Source organism: Neofelis nebulosa, chromosome 10 (genome assembly GCF_028018385.1).
Source record: "Neofelis nebulosa isolate mNeoNeb1 chromosome 10, mNeoNeb1.pri, whole genome shotgun sequence".
In the NCBI taxonomy this organism is placed as follows: domain Eukaryota; kingdom Metazoa; phylum Chordata; class Mammalia; order Carnivora; family Felidae; genus Neofelis; species Neofelis nebulosa.
In genome coordinates, this window is record NC_080791.1 from 22,753,232 (window position 1) to 22,771,895 (window position 18,664).

General features: G+C 41.6%; 1 protein-coding gene across 2 annotated transcripts in view; it reads left to right on the forward strand.

Moving 5' to 3' along the window:
• Positions 1 to 18,580, forward strand: part of DDX25 (DEAD-box helicase 25) — a 20,575-nt gene extending 1,995 nt beyond the window's left edge. For both annotated transcript variants that reach the window (XM_058687231.1, XM_058687230.1), the window contains exons 2-12: positions 254 to 320; positions 575 to 616; positions 1,107 to 1,242; positions 3,245 to 3,337; positions 3,426 to 3,528; positions 5,028 to 5,142; positions 6,001 to 6,178; positions 13,121 to 13,358; positions 14,452 to 14,614; positions 16,650 to 16,838; positions 18,293 to 18,580. In XM_058687231.1, coding sequence (XP_058543214.1) covers positions 3,276 to 3,337; positions 3,426 to 3,528; positions 5,028 to 5,142; positions 6,001 to 6,178; positions 13,121 to 13,358; positions 14,452 to 14,614; positions 16,650 to 16,838; positions 18,293 to 18,354 — 1,110 coding nt within the window. In that variant the 5' untranslated portion in view covers positions 254 to 320; positions 575 to 616; positions 1,107 to 1,242; positions 3,245 to 3,275 and the 3' untranslated portion in view covers positions 18,355 to 18,580. The remainder of the gene's footprint in view (positions 1 to 253; positions 321 to 574; positions 617 to 1,106; positions 1,243 to 3,244; positions 3,338 to 3,425; positions 3,529 to 5,027; positions 5,143 to 6,000; positions 6,179 to 13,120; positions 13,359 to 14,451; positions 14,615 to 16,649; positions 16,839 to 18,292) is intronic.
• Positions 18,581 to 18,664: the final 84 nt, after the last annotated feature.

An 18,664-nucleotide genomic window follows, 5' to 3' on the forward strand; every position in this document is an offset into this window, starting at 1 on the left:
CCCCCCCCCCCCCCCAGTACTGCCACATTTAGATTAGAGGACTATAAAGAGGAACTTAAGGTACAGGGGCAGCAGAAAAGTCTCCTTCATTTTAGCGTAATTCATACAGGTGACCTGTTCCTGAAAAGAATCCATTAATACCTGAAACTGCAAAGGAAACAATATTCGGGTGGTCTCTCCCAGCTAGTGGGGAGCACTGGGCTGCTTGGTGGCTTGCTTCCTAATATTGATTGCAATTTGTGTCTTTCAATAGTTTTCAAACCTCATCCACCCCCGGAAGAACCTTCGGGGTATTAGGAGTACTACAGTCCCAAACGTAGGTGAGTGCTGTTAGATAAAGCAGATTGGTCTCAATTAATTAAAAAGCATTGCTTTCCTCAGGCTCCTGGCAACTGAAATACCTAGACTTCCATTAATTTAATACTCAGGGTCCTCCACTACCTTCCCTGTCTTTTTACCCACTCCTCCACTGGATGACCCTTCATGTCAGTGCACACTGTGGAGTTGGTGAGAGATATTGGGATCATACAAACATTTCTGTTTGGTATTTATTGTTTCTTTTCCATCCTTTTAGATGGTTCTAATAACACGGAAGAAGATGATGAAGACGATGTAGGTAGGAGTAAATTCATTTGCATGTAACCTAGCATTCTGTATCAATTATGACTTTCACAATGTGAGTGAATAATATAATCTTAAGTGAAAAAGGACTTTTTCTCTATTTTCTTTATAAATCGTGAATTTCAGAAGAAATACTAAATTAGGAGTAGGCTGTATTTCTTTAGGGGGAGTTGAAATGCAATATGCGGGAATGAGTCAAGAATTTTCAGCTGGCAAGGCAAAATTAGGTCTGGTGGTGATGGATGTAGGCTTGTTTAAGGCCAGAGGTTGGTGTAACAGCAGAGCATAAGAAACTGGATCTTCATGTAAAAAGGAACTCTCAGTGTTAAGTCATTCTTTCTAGAACCTTCTTTTAGAAGGAAGATAAGAGTAGGAGCAGTTGCTTGGTATACAACCACTGAATGGGAAGGAGCAATTTATTAGGTGTCATTTAGGAAGCTGGATTTACTCATGCAATATTTCCTTTTTTATTTTTGCTTTTCTAGTGGATTTGGCAGCCAATTCACTCTTAAACAAATTAATCCGGCAGTCATTAGTAGAATCCAGTCACCGAGTTGAAGTCTTACAGAAGGACCCCAGCTCTCCACTCTACTCAGTGAAAACATTTGAAGAGCTGCGGCTGTAAGTATTTTTATTCATTTTGTGTGGGAAAATGCCAGAAAGAGTGGTACAGAACAAAATAATCTGCTAATAATAAAACTCTCAGAATACCCTTCTTGTTCTAATATTCAGTATTAAAATGAGATGTGTACATTTTGCGTGCAAGTAAAGTATAGCTGAAAAAGGAGCACTATAATACCTGAGTTGTGCGGCAAATTGAGAACGTTTTGATGGTAAAATATTTTAACCTTGACATGCTAAGGGAGATAACTAAGCTCAACACAGCCATATTACTATTTGCCATACCATGATACAGATATAGGGACGTTGATGACCCAAATATTCTCTCTCACCTCCTTTAGATAAGTTATAAGCTGTTACTTTCCTAATTCTATTTTGTTTTAGATGGCATTAAAATGAATAAGTTTCCCAAATGGGTTTGCATTTGCTAGGGATCTGTTAACTCTCATTAAGGAAGTGTGTTTTAATCAGAAGAGTTACTGATAGGGACCCGTTTAAGGGGGGAAAAAATCCAAAATCCCAATGCTCAGACATTTTCTAAATGGAAGGAGAAGCCTACCTATGATTAACAGCTGGCTGCCAATAACCTGCCAATTAACCGCATGCAAAATGTGCCTGTTATTGAGGTGGACATGTTCCAACCTATTTCTTTTTATCTTCTTTCTAACATCTATCATGAGACCTCAGGAAAGATGCATTTAAAAATGCTAGCTCTGGGGTGCCTGGGCGGCTCAGTTGGTTAAGCGTCTGACTTCAGCTCAGGTTATGATCTCATGGCTCGTGAGTTCCAGCCCTGTGTCAGGCTCTGTGCTGGCAGCTGAGAGCCTGGAGCCTGCTTTGGACTCTGTGTTTCCCTCTCTTTCTGCCCCTCCTCTGCTCGCAGTGTCTCTCTCTCTCTCTCTCTCTCTCTCTCTCTCTCTCTCTCTCAAAAATAAATAAACATTAAAAAATTTCTTTAAATGCTAGCTCAGAAGGATGAGATAATATTGTGTCTTCCACTCCTAGACAGAATTGATGTAAGGATCACCTCGACATAATTTTGTCTTCTCTGAAAATTGCTGTTAAAGCATCAAAGTTTGTCATTCATTAAAAAGAATTAAACAGAGGGGTGCCTGGGCGGCTCAGTTGGTTAAGTGTTGGATTCTTGATCTCAGCTCAGGTCTTGATCTCAGGGTTGTGTGTTTAAGCTCCATGTTGGGCTCCATGCTGGATGTGGAGCCTACTTAACAAAAAACAAAAAAAAAAAAAGGAAAGAAAAGAATTAAACAGTAAATCTCAGTTTTCTGCTTGTGTGGAAAATAAGGCTCTCCTGGCAAGTTAATACACTTTTATCAGACAGGTTTTTCCTTTTTTGCTGGGTTCAACTGAAAGTTCATTGTTAGGCTCTTATTACTGTCCTCAGCCTGGGCTTGTAGCGTAGCTTATTATTTTAATGGTAAAACTGTACAAGCATGATTGTATATGTTTGGAATTTGAGGTATAAATTGTATATTTCTAAATATTACTTTTGAATCTCAGTTGAAAAGTGGCTTAATTTAAAAATGCACCTTTGGGCAATGAGAAAGAACGAAATATGGCCCTTTGTAGCAACGTGGATGGAACTGGAGAGTGTGATGCTAAGTGAAATAAGCCATACAGAGAAAGACAGATACCATATGGTTTCACTCTTATGTGGATCCTGAGAAACTTAACAAAAACCCATGGGGGAGGGGAAGAAAAAAAATAAAAAGAGGTTAGAGTGGGAGAGAACCAAAGCATAAGAGACTGTTAAAAACTGAGAACAATCTGAGGGTTGATGGGGGGTGGGAGGGAGGGGAGGGTGGGTGATGGGTATTGAGGAGGGCACCTTTTGGGATGAGCACTGGGTATTGTATGGAAACCAGTTTGACAATAAATTTCATATATTAAAAATAAATAAATAAATGCACCTTTGGAGTTTGTATTTCGGAGGCTGCTGACCAATCATAGGCTTTGTTTGCTTTTTTTTTTTTTCTTTTGACAGGAAGGAAGAGTTATTAAAAGGGATCTATGCAATGGGATTTAATAGACCATCCAAAATCCAAGAGATGGCTCTCCCTATGATGCTGGCACACCCGTGAGTTTCCAGGGCAGTGCTACCCCAACTTCATTATTTTTAGTCTCCTGTATGCAGTTTATACCCAGGCATCTCCTCTTTTCTCCAGACCTCAGAACCTCATAGCCCAGAGCCAATCTGGAACAGGAAAAACAGCTGCTTTTGTGTTGGCAATGCTAAGCAGAGTTAATACCTTGGAATTGTTCCCACAGGTAAGAAAAGGCTGAGGGAGAGATGGGAATGCTTGAAGATGCCAATGATATTGTAGTAACGGGTCATATTACTTCAATGATGTGCTGGCATTTAGAATAGACATTCTTTCATAAAATCACAGAGCATTGGGCAGCAGTAGGGGACAGTGATTGGGAACACAGTCTTTATAGTTTGGTTCCAATTCCAGCCTCTCTGCTTACTAGTAGAATGTCTTAGGTGAGTTAGTAGATCTTTCCATGTTTGTTTCCCTGTCTGTAAAGATGACATCTATAAAGGCGTGGATCATTCCTGACTCTGAGCACAGTGTAGAAACCGCTCATTAAGCATTGAATGCATGCATGAATGTATGAATTCATGAATGAATGAATGCCTCATAGGATTGTCGTGCAGATTAAGTAATGTACGTCTTTAGCGCTGTGCTAGGCCTGAAGTGAGCATTCACTGGTGATGACTGTAGGACTAGAGGATCACCTGGTCCACCTCCCCCTTTAGCAGAGGAGGAAACTGGGGCTTGGGGGGGGAAGTGTCTCATAAGGTCACAGATGTCAAGAGTGACTGAGCAGGGACAGGAATGGATCTTGCCATGTGCTCAGTCTGGCTTCCACTCATGGAAAGTGGTATTCTCTCCCTGTTTCTCTAACCTGTACTCATCAACTCGTTTGACAAGCTGAGTACCTGAGTACTGAGTGCACTCTATGCCTTGGGGAAAACAAGGCTTCTTTTGGTAAGTTTACAGTTTGATCAGCAGGATAAGCTGTGGAGATGGATGACTAATGCCCAGCATTTGAAATTTTGTGCTTTTTTTGAAAAGTTCCCTGAAATAAATATTCAGGGAGGGTTTGATATGATGAATAAAAACTCTTCAGGAAAGACTGTGCATGAACACACATTGAGAAATGTGTGTGGAAACAATTTTTAGCACTGTAGCTATGTTTTCCTCTTCTCTGTATCGCAGATTCTTAACTGATCTTAACAAATGCATTAAACATCACCAGTTTCTTGCATCAGCTTCTTCATTCATCAACCAGATAGAGAGAGGTGGAAGTAGCAGGAAAATTTTAGGGAATATTCTGCCAGCATTGTATACGGTGGATCAAGCAGGGAGTGTTCTGGAAGTAGGCAAACTTAATAGCAGGCAAGAAGTTATGAGGGTCATGCTCAAGCTGTGATTTGTCTTGCATTATCTTTCTTCTGGATTCCCAGCCTCCCTACACCTCACTGTCCCCCACAAAAAAAGCATAACCTGTGGCTCTCTATAACTCTTTAGAGAGGAATATGTAAAAGGTGTTTCTCCACCTTCAGCCCCTTCTCTCCCGCACCCATATTCAGTGTTCACCTCAGATCTGTCAGCTGCTAAATTGTGTTCAATTGAAGATATTTTAGTCAACCAAAATCTCCAGTTTTGCATGTGTGCCTCTTCCTGAACAGACTTTAATTGTATGTCAGATTTGCACGATGGCTTGCATGAGCCTTTCAACTTACCCTCTCTCTCTCACAGTGCCTCTGTCTAGCTCCTACTTACGAACTGGCTCTGCAGACTGGTCGTGTGGTCGAACGGATGGGAAAATTCTGTGTGGATGTTCAAGTGATGTACGCCATTCGAGGGAATCACAGTATGTACCAGAAAGCCGGTCCTGGCTGACCTTTTAAATCCTCACTCCGGCAAGCATGTTACATCCCTTCCCGGCTTTTTTGTCTGTAAAGCGGGGGCTATGACAGCACCTGTACCGAAGGGTTGTTACTAGAATTAAATGAAGCAGTGCAGATGACGCTCCGTGTGCACGCCTGGAGCATAAGAAGGACCCAGTAAATGTTAGCTACTTCATTTCCACATCCTGCAAGATGGTGCTTACATGTATTTCTTTTTTGAGGCTCAGGCATTTTGTGCAGACAGCTTGTGGTGTTTAACTTTTTCATTAAAGTATTTCATGTGCATAGCAGAAAAAGATCTTTAAAACACAGGTCAGAAGGTAGAAGTGAAAGTTTCTCTTTCTTGTCCTCCTAAGGCCTATTTCCAAGGATAACTAGTTTTGTTCACCGACCTCTGTTGTTTGCTTTCTTTTTCAGTTTATTAACATATGGATGTACATGTATGTATTTGTTTTTGTAGAGTGTGAAAATGGGAGCACTATTTTCTTAGTGTCTACGAACTTAACATGGGGACACCGTCTGGGGACAGTTTGTAGGGTTTCCACCACTGTGCCAGTGCTATTGCTGCAGGGTGGCTTCTTAACCAGACCGTGGGCAGAATCAAATAGTCAAGACTGTTATTACTAAATCCTAGGAACTGAGGAATCTGTCCTAAAGCTCTGCAAAATCAAAATCTGAGAAGGCCCTCAGGGTTTGCATTTGCAAAATCATCACCAAATGTACTTTGACTGAAGAGTCCTGTGTCGCATCACCCTGATGTGTGGATTCTTAGGGTCATTTGCGTCGCATCTGAAGGAGTCCTTTGATCCCTTTCTCCCTAGTTCCCAGAGGAACCGATGTCACCAAACAGATTATAATCGGCACTCCTGGGACTGTCCTAGATTGGTGTTTCAAGCGAAAATTAATTGATCTGACTAAGATCCGTGTATTTGTCCTGGATGAAGCAGATGTGATGATTGACACACAAGGATTCTCAGACCAAAGCATTCGTATTCAGAGGTAAGTTTCACATCCATCCTTGTTCTTCCTGAATCTTCTGTCTGGAGGGGGAGTTTGATTTGTCTGCTGCTCCTAATTGCCTTCACTACTTAATTCCTTACTTCTTTTGCCTTTGAAACAAATTTGGGGTTCCATATTTTCACCAGTTCAGCGGGCCTTTAGACTGCTGGCATTTGCTGGTTTCTTCAGTTTGTAATCTTGCCTGACTGCTCTTCTTTTCTCCACTGGCCTACATGTGGAACCCATGTGGTGAGTTGGCACCAAATTGTGTTCCTAAGTTCTCTATTAGAGCAAAAGTTCAAAGAGAATTTGTTAAAACTTGATAAGGCTGTGGTGAGGATAACCGGCGGGGGGGGGGGGGGGGGTAGAGAACACAGTAATCTGGAATTGGGAACCACGTGGTCTAGTCCTGACTTTGCCTCTGATTTGTCGAGTAAATCCTGTTGTTTTCCTAGGCCTTTCTCTCAGGATCACCCAAGGGCCCTAAAATCACAGATCACCAGGCCTAACCTGCGACTCACTGGTTCAGAATTTCTGGGAGTGGGCTTTAGGAATCTATATCACTTGTTTTTAAAGAAAGCATTTATGCGCTCAGTATTAAACTCAAATGGTACTGAAAGACCCGTCATGAAAAACAGTGACCTCCTGCCCTATCCTGTAGAGAATACACCTGGGTTCTGGTATTAACCTTCATATATTTAAATAACATGCTCACATGCCTTTTTCTTAATGTGTCATCATCTGCTGACCACCTTGTGGAGGAGGTGGGAATTCTGCTCTTTTGTACCACCACCCTCCCCCATCCTCCTGTCCCCTCTCTGTGGTTAGTTACATCCTAAGAGTTGGTTACGTTAATAGTGATATCATTAGGACATACAGATAACTGTTCGCTGTTGCACAGGATATTACTATAGTTATGTATTTTCTTGTACAACTGCTACCCCCAGAATTTAATAACTGTCTGTTTTCCTTCCTTTGGTTAGTATCACTGTGTGGGGATCTTTAAGTTTTCTCTGCCTATTTCATCATATGTGTCATATGAAAATGCTGTCTCCAGAAAGGCAAATACACTTAAAAATTCCATCAATGTCTTTTTTTCCCTGAAACTCTCCCGAGCACACTCTCTACGGTTTCAGTCTGGACTTTGTTGTATAGCTGTCTCTCTAGGTCTTCCTGGCCCTCATTTACAGTTTGGAATCTCCTGTTTTCTGGGTCCCTTTTCTTGGTTTACTGTCAATTTACTCAGTACGCTGGAGTATATTCTCTAATGGCTTCCTAAAAAACAATGTCAGGAAGTTTACTTTCCATCTCCCACATGTCTGAAAATATCTTTATTGTACCTGTAAATCTGGTCTTTTGATTGATAGTTTGCTTGGATGTGGAGTCCAAGTTGAAAAGAATTCTCCCTATAAATTCAGAGTCAATGTTGAAAACAAAAATTTTTTAAATACTATAATTCCCTCAGTTCCAGTGTTGTTGCTGACATTTAAAGTTGTTCTGATAGCCAAACTTTTGTACGTGATCTGTTTTTTCTCTGTAGAAGCTTTTAGAATCTTCTTTCTCCATAGTATTCTGAAACTTGACAGTGATATGTGTTTGTTTGGGTTCTTTTTCCCTCATTCATTGTTCTAGACACATAGTACACTCACCCTGTTCATTTTTAAAACTTGTGCCTGCCAGATCTGGGAAAATTTCTTAGGTTATTTTTTTCCCTGCAGTGACTAACTTTCTAGAGAGCAGGACACAGCCATGCCAGACCAAAAAAAGAAAAAAAAAAAAAAAGTATATATATGTATACATATATGTGTGTGTGTGTGTGTATATATATATATATATGAACATAATGTAGAAGAAATAGTCATACATGTGTGTTAACATAAAAATGTGATAAATGGTATATTTCTTTAAAATTGTATATTCTATATTTTCTGTTACATAAATCCTACAATTTAAGCAAAACAACAGTAGAACTAGTTAAGTGGCTATTGGTCGTAATTATCAATAGAACTAATTAAATGAATAGTATGTATGAGAAAGATATAACAGTAGTTTATGTCATTTTTGACACCATAATTTAATTTTTTTAAATTCTTTATTGCATGCTTAAATGTTGTCAGCTGTGCTGTTGTTATGTTCTTAAGATACTTAAATAGAAGACTTTTTACAAGGAGAATGTCAACACAATAGGACTAATTAAACAGCTGTTACCTGTGTTCAAGGACAAAATCAGCAATGACCTATTTCTTTTTGTCTCCTAGTGCAGTAGGCTGTTTCTACTCCTTCTCTTTCCTCCTCCAGTAATACTTCTCTGAACTGCCTGCAGCCTTCTTTCCTTGTATGTAGTGGTAAAACTGAATACAGTGAAATGTAAAATTCATTTTGACTTGAAGCTCTGCTCTTATCGAGCTTACACCAATTCTTGGTATTAGTCCAGTGTGATGTCCTCTTAACAAAAGTGTTTAAGGGGGGCGCCTGGGTGGCTTAGTCGATTAAGCATCCGACTTCAACTCAGGTCATAATCTCATGATCCATGAGTTCAACCCCTGCGTCGGGCTCTGTGCTGACAGCTCAGAGCCTGGAGCCTGCTTCTGATTCTGTATCTCCCTCTCTCTCGCCCCTCCCCTGCTTGTGCTCTCTCTCTCAAAAATAAATAGAAACATTAATAATAAAGTGTTTAAACATGAACTATTTAAGAGTTTACTGTCTAGCAACAGTAGTTTTTTTAAACACGCAAGAATTCATGTCTAGCTTTCTAGAAACATCCACATCTATGTCTGCAGGCTTGTTTTGTAGACAAGCTATTTGTCATTCAGATCCTTCACATCTATAAAATCCACCACTTAGGTTACCCGGGTCTAAAATGTCCATCGTTTTTAAACACTCTGAAGTCCATTAGATAGCATTGTAATTCTCAGGGAAATGGTTGTGAAGCACCGAGGGGATTTAAGTCTGTGAAATCCAAGATGGATTCCGAGTAAGTTACAGTTTTTAGCAAAGGAACAAGAAAGTCTTGTTCAACTAATTCCCTTTTCTGCTGACAGTCTTGAGTTCTGAAGAAGTCTTACTTCCTTTAAAATGAGTATTTTTTTTCTTTTTTTTTTTTTTTGCTTCAGGGCATCACACAGCATATCATTTCTGTTTTACCGTAATTCTTTTTTCCATTCCTATATTCAGCACATTTTCAAGTTGGAGAAAGATGTTCTTTTTGTCTCACACTTGGAAGATACGATTTTATGACTGACTAACATTTTAACTCTTTTTCATGGCCAGCAGCAATGATAGGCATCTTATAGGCATATGTCCAAGGTGACTCTCTTCTTCCATTAACATACAGTAAAAAATGTACTAGATGCTTCTGCAGTTTTTAAGGAAACTAAAAAGTCACCAAAAACCTTGGTAATGGAAGCTCAGCATCACAGTTTAGCAAATTATATGCCTTTTATAAGTGTGGTCTACAAAGTATGCAGGATATTTAGCTAGCAAGATCTTTTTGTTTTCTTTGATAAGTTTATAGACTGAGTGGAATCTGTCAGAATTTATATTTGCATTGTCTGCAGCATATGCAGACAGTTGAACAAAAGCTAGTTTGTATTTGGATAGGATATCAACAGTCTTCAGTTTTAGATTTTCCGTGACTTACTAAAACTTTATAGAAGTCAAGGAGATGTTTTGAACTCCCATTTTTCAAGTCAAAGTATCTAAGAGATAGGAGGAATATATTTCTTGTTGCTGTGATTTGACATATCATCCGGTATAGTGTAGACAGCATGATCATTGGTAAAATCTTATAGAATTAGCTGTACACTGAAAGTGGTAAGACATCTGTGGTCAAAATGTTCTCCATTTGTGCACCCACAGGACATTTTACTTGCAACCTCTAAATAGGAAATGTAAATTTCCTCAGTTTCAGAGAGATATCAAGGGAGGGATACAATAATGCATATCCATTTGTATGGTATGGCCAAACTAATTCAGCATCCACTGTTTCCAGCTGAGCACTGGTGTGCTTTAAAAAGGCAAAACAGCTTTGAATTTAGAAATGGTGCCCATCTCATCCTGAACTTGTGATGTTTGGTCTCCACGTATGCTTTTCACATCTCCTCCTCCACCATGCTTTCCCCCTGTTCTTCCCTTCATGTGGTGCAGTTGCTTTGTTTTTGGTATTTACCTCTTTAACCCAGTTGAGTGTGTCTTTCCATCTGTCGTTAAAGTAACACAGTCATTTAGCTGCCTTTTTCTGTCTTATCTGGATCATCCTGGCATTCCCTGTTTCTTTTCCATAACTTCCTTTTCTTGTCATGGATGCAATATGCTGCTGTTGTCTCTCTGAGGATGTTAATTATAGTATTTAAATTTTTTTTTTTCTATTCTCAACATTGGCTCTGAATTACCTAAGTTTCTTTTTTTGTTTTGTTTTGTTTTTTGCTACAGTCTGTGTCTTTTGTGGTAGACCTTTCCCCCCTCGAATCTGGTGGTACAATGGCCAGCCTTTCAAAATCTAAAATTAGGAACCAAGAACCTTATTGACAGCTCCCCAGGAGACATGCACTTGGTTGCTGGCCTTCTGGGAGGGCCAGGGAGTGGGCTGTGTTTTCTCATGTGCATATTTCTCCTCATTCCTTATTTTCAGCTCTCTGCTTTACCCTTACCTTCTACTGAGGCTGGTATCCCCAAGTCTGGGATTTCTGCACAGACAGTAGACTTCTACTTGCACATGTTCAGCTGCCTGAAATGAGGTGGGGTCCAGTTGCTCCTCACACACATTTTCAGCCAGCCTTCCTATTTAAAATAATTTTGGCCAAAGATCAAGTGAGACTCCCTTCTGGCCATCCTTTACGCTAAGTTGGTGTGTTTATATATAACTGAGAACGAAGGATTCAGTAGCTGAAAAGGGCTGCCTACTCAAGAGAATATTAAGTAATAATTAGAGTGTTTATGTTGGTTGTTTACCCTTCCATTGTTGATTTTCTTCCTTTTGCTTAAAAAAGGTTAAATCGCAGTATTGTCCAATAGAAAGATAATGCAAACCACATGTGTAACTTTAAATTTTCTAATAGCCACATAAGAAAAAACTGGTGAAGTTCATGTTATATTTTATATATATCAAAATCAAAAGTAGCATATCAACAAGTAGTCAATTTAATCAATATGAAAATTATTAATGAAATAGTTTAAATTCTGTTTCTCCTACAAAGTCTTCAAAATCCAGGGTGGATTGCAGAACAGCCCGTGTTTCCTTTCCTTGTGTAGTCTGTGTACGTTGTCTTTTTGGAATGAAATGGCACAGGCCTTGGGATGCAAGTCCCGGTACCATCTTTCTCCAGATGGAGAACTGTGATATAGCAGATGGCCAAGAGTCTCCCCCACTGACCCCACTGACCGCCCCCCCCCCAAGCAAGTTAATGCACAGTATCCTTCATATCTTCTGGCACACCGCCCCCACTTACTCTGCCCTCTGGTGCCCACAGCTCTGAGGGCTCTCAGGGGTTCTGAGAGAGCCACTGCCTTTGCAACTCAACCACCCTTGTCATCACCATTTCCATCTGTAGCGCTCATGTTTTCTTGTTTATCAGAGTTTCCCATCTTCCAGAAACGTATTGAAATTTCTCATCCACCAGTGTCTCCTTTTGTCTCCATGTTGTTGTAGATTCATATCTTTTTATCTCTTCATGATCATACTAGTGGTATGTGGGAAGCTAAGGAGGTACGCATGTAGGCAGTCTACCACAGTTGCCAAGAAGTCTGTCAGATCGTTACTTTGGAAAGCTGCCCAGATGATCCAGACCCCAGACTTGACAGAGTACTTGGGACTCGCTGGACTCCATGATCTTTCCCGCTCTCTTGTAGCACTAATGCCTTATCTTCTAGGTGCTCTGTCTTCCCCCCAAAAGCAATGATTTCTCTCCAGTGAAATCAGATTAAATTAAAATTTATTGATGTATAAAATGTGTTCAGAGAAATACATGAATCACAAGTGTACGGTTGAGTGAATTATCACAAAGAGGCCATGTTCATGTAACAATGGCCCAGACCAAGAAATAGAACCCCAACTCTCCAGGGGTCCCTGTGGCTCTTTTCCTATCACTAGCCCCCTTTCTTCAGGATTAACCTCTGTTTTGACTGTTAGTTCCATAGATTCATTTTACTCATTGTTGAACTTTATGTAAATTGGCCCTCTGCTCATTATGGGTTCAGCTCATATTTTGCATGCAGTAGCGTTTTTATCTTTTGTTCCCCTTTTGTGTATATCCAGGTTCTTCCCACTCCAAATAAAGTTAGCTGCGGCTGCTGTTCTTTTCCTCCCAAGAACTATAACACCTGCCATTGAATGACTAGCCTGTTTCCTTCCCCACATTTAACTTTGTGTGAAACGATACCATGAAGACTATCTAGACCACACTCTTGGCTCCATGATTTTGCCTCTTTTAAGAAGACAATTGTCAGGGCGCCTGGGTGGCTCAATCGGTTGAACATCCGACTTCAGCTCAGGTCATGATCTCATGGTCTGTGAGTTCGAGCCCCACGTAGGGCTCTGTGCTGACAGCTCAGAGCCTGGAGCCTGTTTCAGATTCTGTGTCTCCCTCTTTCTCTCTCCTTCCCCACTCATGCTCTGTCTTTCTCTTCTCAAGAATAAATAAATGTTAAAAAAAATTTTTTAATAAAATAAAAGAAGACACTTGTCAAGTGACACCCCATACCCTCCAAAATACATATCTAAATTTTGCCCTTGAGTTCTACATTCAGTTCATGTGTTTTCCAAATTCTGGTTGGCAAGAAAGGGCAGGACACGTGGCCCTTTGCACAGAGGTGGAGCTTATGGGCAGCACTTCACCCACTGAGCCCTCATGGCAGTGGGTGTAATGTGCTTGAAGATGCCTCCAAGGAGAGCAACAGGGATGGCAGTGGCTGACGGCCCGGCCGTCTTCCCCTTGTCTCTTACAGAGCTTTACCTTCTGAGTGCCAGATGCTCCTCTTCTCAGCAACCTTTGAGGACTCTGTGTGGCAGTTTGCAGAGCGAATCATTCCTGACCCTAATGTTATCAAGTTAAGAAAAGAGGAGCTGACCCTGAACAACATCCGACAGTATTATGTGCTGTGTGAGAATAGGAAAGACAAATACCAAGCTCTGTGCAACATCTATGGTGGCATCACCATTGGTCAGGCCATCATCTTCTGCCAGGTAACTGCTGAGATCTGTCTTCGTCATGCCCAGACTTCCCTGCATGTGGAGGCGAGGGGATGGTAATACTAATAAGTGCCATAGAGCCAGGTGCCATCGCAAGCACTTTTTGTACCGGAGGGTATTTAGTGTAATCTTCAGAACAGCTTGGGATAGGAATTAATCTGTATTTTGTGGGTGAAACTTAGAAATATTAAGCAATGGAATAGGACCTCAATATGATGTTAAATAGAGGGCATCATTATTTTAGGGGGATTGCTTCTAACGTTCCCCATTTAGGTTGATGTTTACTGTTGGGTTTTTACAGATCACCCTTCACCAGATTAAGAATGTTCTCGTCTAATTCCTAACTTACTATGAGCAAAGTAGCCACTCTGTCTCTCACTGTTAATATTACCCTGTTTTTATTTTCATACTTACTTTTTCCATCGGACATGTTTCATGTTCACGCATTGGTTTTATTTTCTCTCTACCCCACAAACACTGTAAGCTCCATGAGTGCAGGACCTCATCTGTCTTACTTTTGTAGCCCACTAGAATGGCTCCTGCCTGGCACAGGGACAGCACTGAACACATACTTGTAGAATAAAAGAAAGCTCGCTTCTGCCACGGACTAGCCATGAAACCTTGGGCAAGTGATTTCATGTTTTTAAGCTTTGGGTTTTTGGGTTTTTTTAATTTAGGTAGCTATGTCATCAGGTTGTTGTGAGAGCAAATGACTGTAATGCATGTAAAGATTTGAGCGAGATTCCTGGCAGACATGAAGCACTCTTTTTAAAGGGACTAAGGGTGTCATTACTACATTATCCCATTTTGTCATCACACTACCACGTGAGGTAGGCGAGCATTTTATCTCTCCTTAATGGCTGAGAAGTCAAAGCTCCTAAAGGTTGAGAGGATGTGACCCTAGGAAGTACAGGGGGTGGACAAATTCCATGCCTATTCTAAGATTTCTCTAGGACTTGAGGGAGAGGTAAAGCAAAATCCCTGTGCAGCCATTTCTGGCTTCCCCATCATGCGTAAGTGAGCATTGCAAACACAGCAGGTCTGCTTTGACTTGGGATGCTGTGCTGGGTTTTGTGTTTTCATGTAGACTCGTCGAAATGCCAAGTGGTTGACTGTGGAGATGATGCAGGATGGCCACCAAGTGTCTTTGTTAAGCGGAGAGCTGACCGTGGATCAGCGAGCCTCCATCATTCAGAGGTTTCGGGATGGGAAAGAGAAAGTTCTTATAACAACCAATGTCTGTGCTCGAGGTGTGTGTGTGTTTGTGTATGTACACACTTAAAGTCAAGTTTATTGAAGTATATAATTTACGTATGATAAAACTCATGGATTTTAAGCATACAGTGAGATTTTTGACAAGCATATAGGGTCATGTAATCATCACTATAATCAAAGTACAGACACTTCCCTCTCCCTCCAGAACTTCCTTGTGCTCCTTTGCTGCTAGCCTCTTCTTCATATCATCTGACCCCTGGCACCTACTGATCAGATTTCTGTCTACTTTTTTGTCTCTTCCAGAATGCTATATAAATTAAATCATATATAGGTAGCCATTGTGTCTGACTTATCCTACTTGATATAATGCTTTTGAATTCATCAGTGTTGTGACATATATTAGTAGTTAGGTCCTTTTTATTACTGAGTCATATTCCCTTGAATGGATATACCACAATTAGTTCATTCACGAGTTGATGGACATTTGAATTATTCACAGTTTGGGGCTATTTTGAATAAATCTGTAATAAACATTCATATGTAGGTCTTGTGTAGACATGTTTTCATTTCTCGTGGATAAATAAAGTAGGATTTGGGGGTCATATGGTAAATGTATGTTTAGCTTCATAGGAAACTGAAACTGTCTTCCAAAGTGACTGTACCATTTTTTATTCCCACCAGCAATGTAGGAGAGTTCCAATTGCTCTGCATCCTTGCCAGCAATTAATACTGCCACTCTTTTTCATTTTAGCCATTCTAGTAGATGTGTGTGGTATCTCATTGTGTTTTTGACTCATGCTCCCTAATGACTAACATTGATCATCTCTGAGGTGTTTTTAATTTTAAAACTATTGACTACTTCGGGGAAAATTCTTTGTTTTTTCAGGAGACAGGCCTTCCTACATTATTCATTCTTCCCATACCCTTGCCTACACCCCATACTCAAACCATGTTTCCTAATTCGTTCAGATAGAAATGAAGACCTGCTATGCAGGTGGAGCTCAGCACTGTGGAAGAGGAGCCTGAGAAAAGATGAGGTCCCAGCCCCTCAGGAGCTCAGCGTCTAGCACTTGACTATCTAGACCAGTGCCATCCAGTAGAACTTTCTACATTGAAGTAAATGTTCTGTGCTGTCCAGTTGGTAGCCAGTGGCCATATAGGGCTGCTGGGCACTTGAAATGTGGCTAGTGTGACTGAGGAACTTGTAATTTGAATTAATTTAAAGTTAGATGGCCATATTGGATGGCACACCTCTAGACCTTGGAGGAAAGAGGGCACCAGGAGCTCCAAGGAGGACAAGGATTGTGACCAAGACAGCTTTCTAGTGCTGGGAGACAGAGGCACTGGGGGATCATAGAATTCTTCCAGGAACGTTAGATGTGAAAGGTTTTGAAGAAAGGGTAGAATCTAATTTGATAAGAATTTACAGTTTGCTTGGGAAATGGCAAGGCCGTGTGACTACAGTGTTGGATTTGAGTCAGGAGAGGAAGAGATGAGACTTCAGGTGGTTTGGAAATCTGGAATTGTTTGTGCTTCATCCTGTGCAGTTTGGGCAGTCAGCCCTGAACTTAGGTGTCCAGGACGTTGCCATGGTGACCGTGGTCAGAGAGATTGGAGGAGGAGAGAAGAGGGGGAACTTGTCTGGAGGTTGTTACAACAGTGAGGCAAGGGATAAAAAAAAGTCCTGGCTGGAACCATGACTGCGGCATGGAGTGGCGTGGGGTCCAGTGAAAGGTAGGGCACGTGAGACAGGGGGTCCTGCTGGGGACTTAGCACAGTAGGAACGGAGAGGAGGCTCTGTGGGCTTAGCGAGAGCCCTGTCCACAACACACGCTCTTTGTACATACTGAAACTTCTGTAGAATTAGCTTCTGACACTCTTAAATCTAGCATCCTAGGTGCCCTGGGCCAGCAAATTGCTTGACCAAAGTATCCACTTCAGTGACATAAAACCAGCTTTTGTTTGTAAATGACGGCTGTTAAGAGAGAGTTTCCCTGGCAGATGGGGCTCATGAATAGCTGTGTCCTAAGGAGACAGTCGCAGGACCCCACAGTGTCTTTCCTCTTCCAGGGATTGATGTGAAGCAGGTCACAATTGTTGTGAACTTTGATCTCCCTGTAAACCAAGCTGAGGAGCCAGACTATGAGACCTACCTTCACCGCATAGGGCGGACGGGGCGCTTCGGGAAGAAAGGCCTGGCCTTCAACATGATTGAGGTGGATAAGCTACCCCTGCTTATGAAGATCCAGGATCACTTTAGTAAGTAGCACCTGTCACAGTGGGAACTGTGCATCCTGCTGATGGTGACAGTGATGGTGTCTGTCACGGACCTAGTACCCAGAGGTTTAGGGTCTATGGGGGCAGGAGCCAGGGAGTGGGAAGCTCCTAATCCACAGTGAGTGCTAGAGCTCCTAATGTGAGGCTGTTGAGTAAATGATCCATATATGGTAGCTGAAGAACAACTTAAAAATCAAGTGGAATTAATATGAGCTCAGGTTTATGTTATTGCCCATTATGGGACCCGGGGCAGCTTTTCATGTCCTAAAAGCACCATCCAAAACAAAGTAATAAAGTCCTTTAGGATTATATTTTGTTCCTGGAGTGCTTGGTGGCTCAGTTGGTTAAGCGTCCAACTCTTGGTTCCAGCTCAGGTCATGATCTCATGGTTTGTAGGTTCGAGCCCCAAGTCAGCCTGCTTGGGACTCTCTTTCTGCCCCTCCCCCACTCACACGCTCTCTCAAATAAACTTGAAAAAAATTATATTCTGTCCCCAGCTTCCCCTCTTATTTACATTTTTCTCTTCCTCTGGCCCCCCCACCAACTAGGATAGTCCTAAATTCTGAGATCTGCTGCCCTTCTTCCCACCCCACATCCAAACAAGGCAGACTCTGGTAACCTTCTGGGCTCTTGGACCAGCAGCTTGCACTCTGATGGAAGCTCTGATGGAAGTTCTGATGGTAACCTGAGGCATCCACTTCTCAGTTACCCCTGGCCCCAAGGCCCACGGACATGACTGGGGAGCAGGGGGAGAGGTACACTCGAATGACCCCGAATATATCTTCACCTTTTGGGAAAACGGTACTTAACTTTTGTGGGAAGCAATGGACACTGTCCCTGGGGAAATGCATAGAGGCACACCTATGCAGTTTGGAATACGATTTTGGAAAGTCTAGACTGTAGCACATCCATGGACGCTTCAGGGAAGTTGATTAAGCAACTCTGTGTTAGGAGAGGCAAGGAGGGATGGCAGGCAGAAAGAACCCTTACCATCCATCCACGCCTGCTATGGTAAGCTCCTTATGACCAAATCCTGGGAAGTGACCTCAGCAGAGGCACCTTAGCTTCCCTCCCTGTTGCCATCCCTCACCCCACCCCACACACGCCCATTCATTCCTCCTAGTAGGGCCACGCCCCTTCCCAGGCTCCCCTCACCTGCACTCTGGCCTTTTTTTCTGCCCCAAGGTATCTAGACACAGATGTTCTATTGTTTGGTACATTTGATGCTCTTTTAGTTAGTTTTAATTGGTTATTTTAATCCTATCTCTTCCTTATCTAATCTAGAGAATGTTCTCTCTCAGGGCTTTCCATACAGGGGATGACAGGAACACGTATTTGTGAAGGTGTCACTGTCTTCAGATATTCAGAGCTGAGTGGAATGAAATTCTGTGTATGCCCCAGGCTAAGACTGCTTCTGTTCTCTTCCCTTCTCTTAGATAGCAGTATCAAGCAGCTCGACCCTGAAGACATGGATGAGATTGAAAAGATTGAATATTGAAGACAGAACTGTGTTGTTTGTGAAATGTCCTAGTTTATGTGAGAATGTACCAATGGGTTTTGAAGGTAATTTTTTCCATTGGGGCTTTTTCAAAGTGAAACTGTTAAATATGGCAAAATAAATGTCATGTTAGCCTTAGTCTTAAGACATGAGGTCTTTTTGAAAGCAAGTTGGTGTGAAGCACTGATCTTTTTGAATAAAAAAGCAAGATTATTTCTTATTCTAACCTTTTTGCAGGTAAACATCTTTGTGTGGGCCACTGGGGTGTTTGGGGAACTTCGTCTGTAGGGTCTGAGCAGAGTGTGCCTCT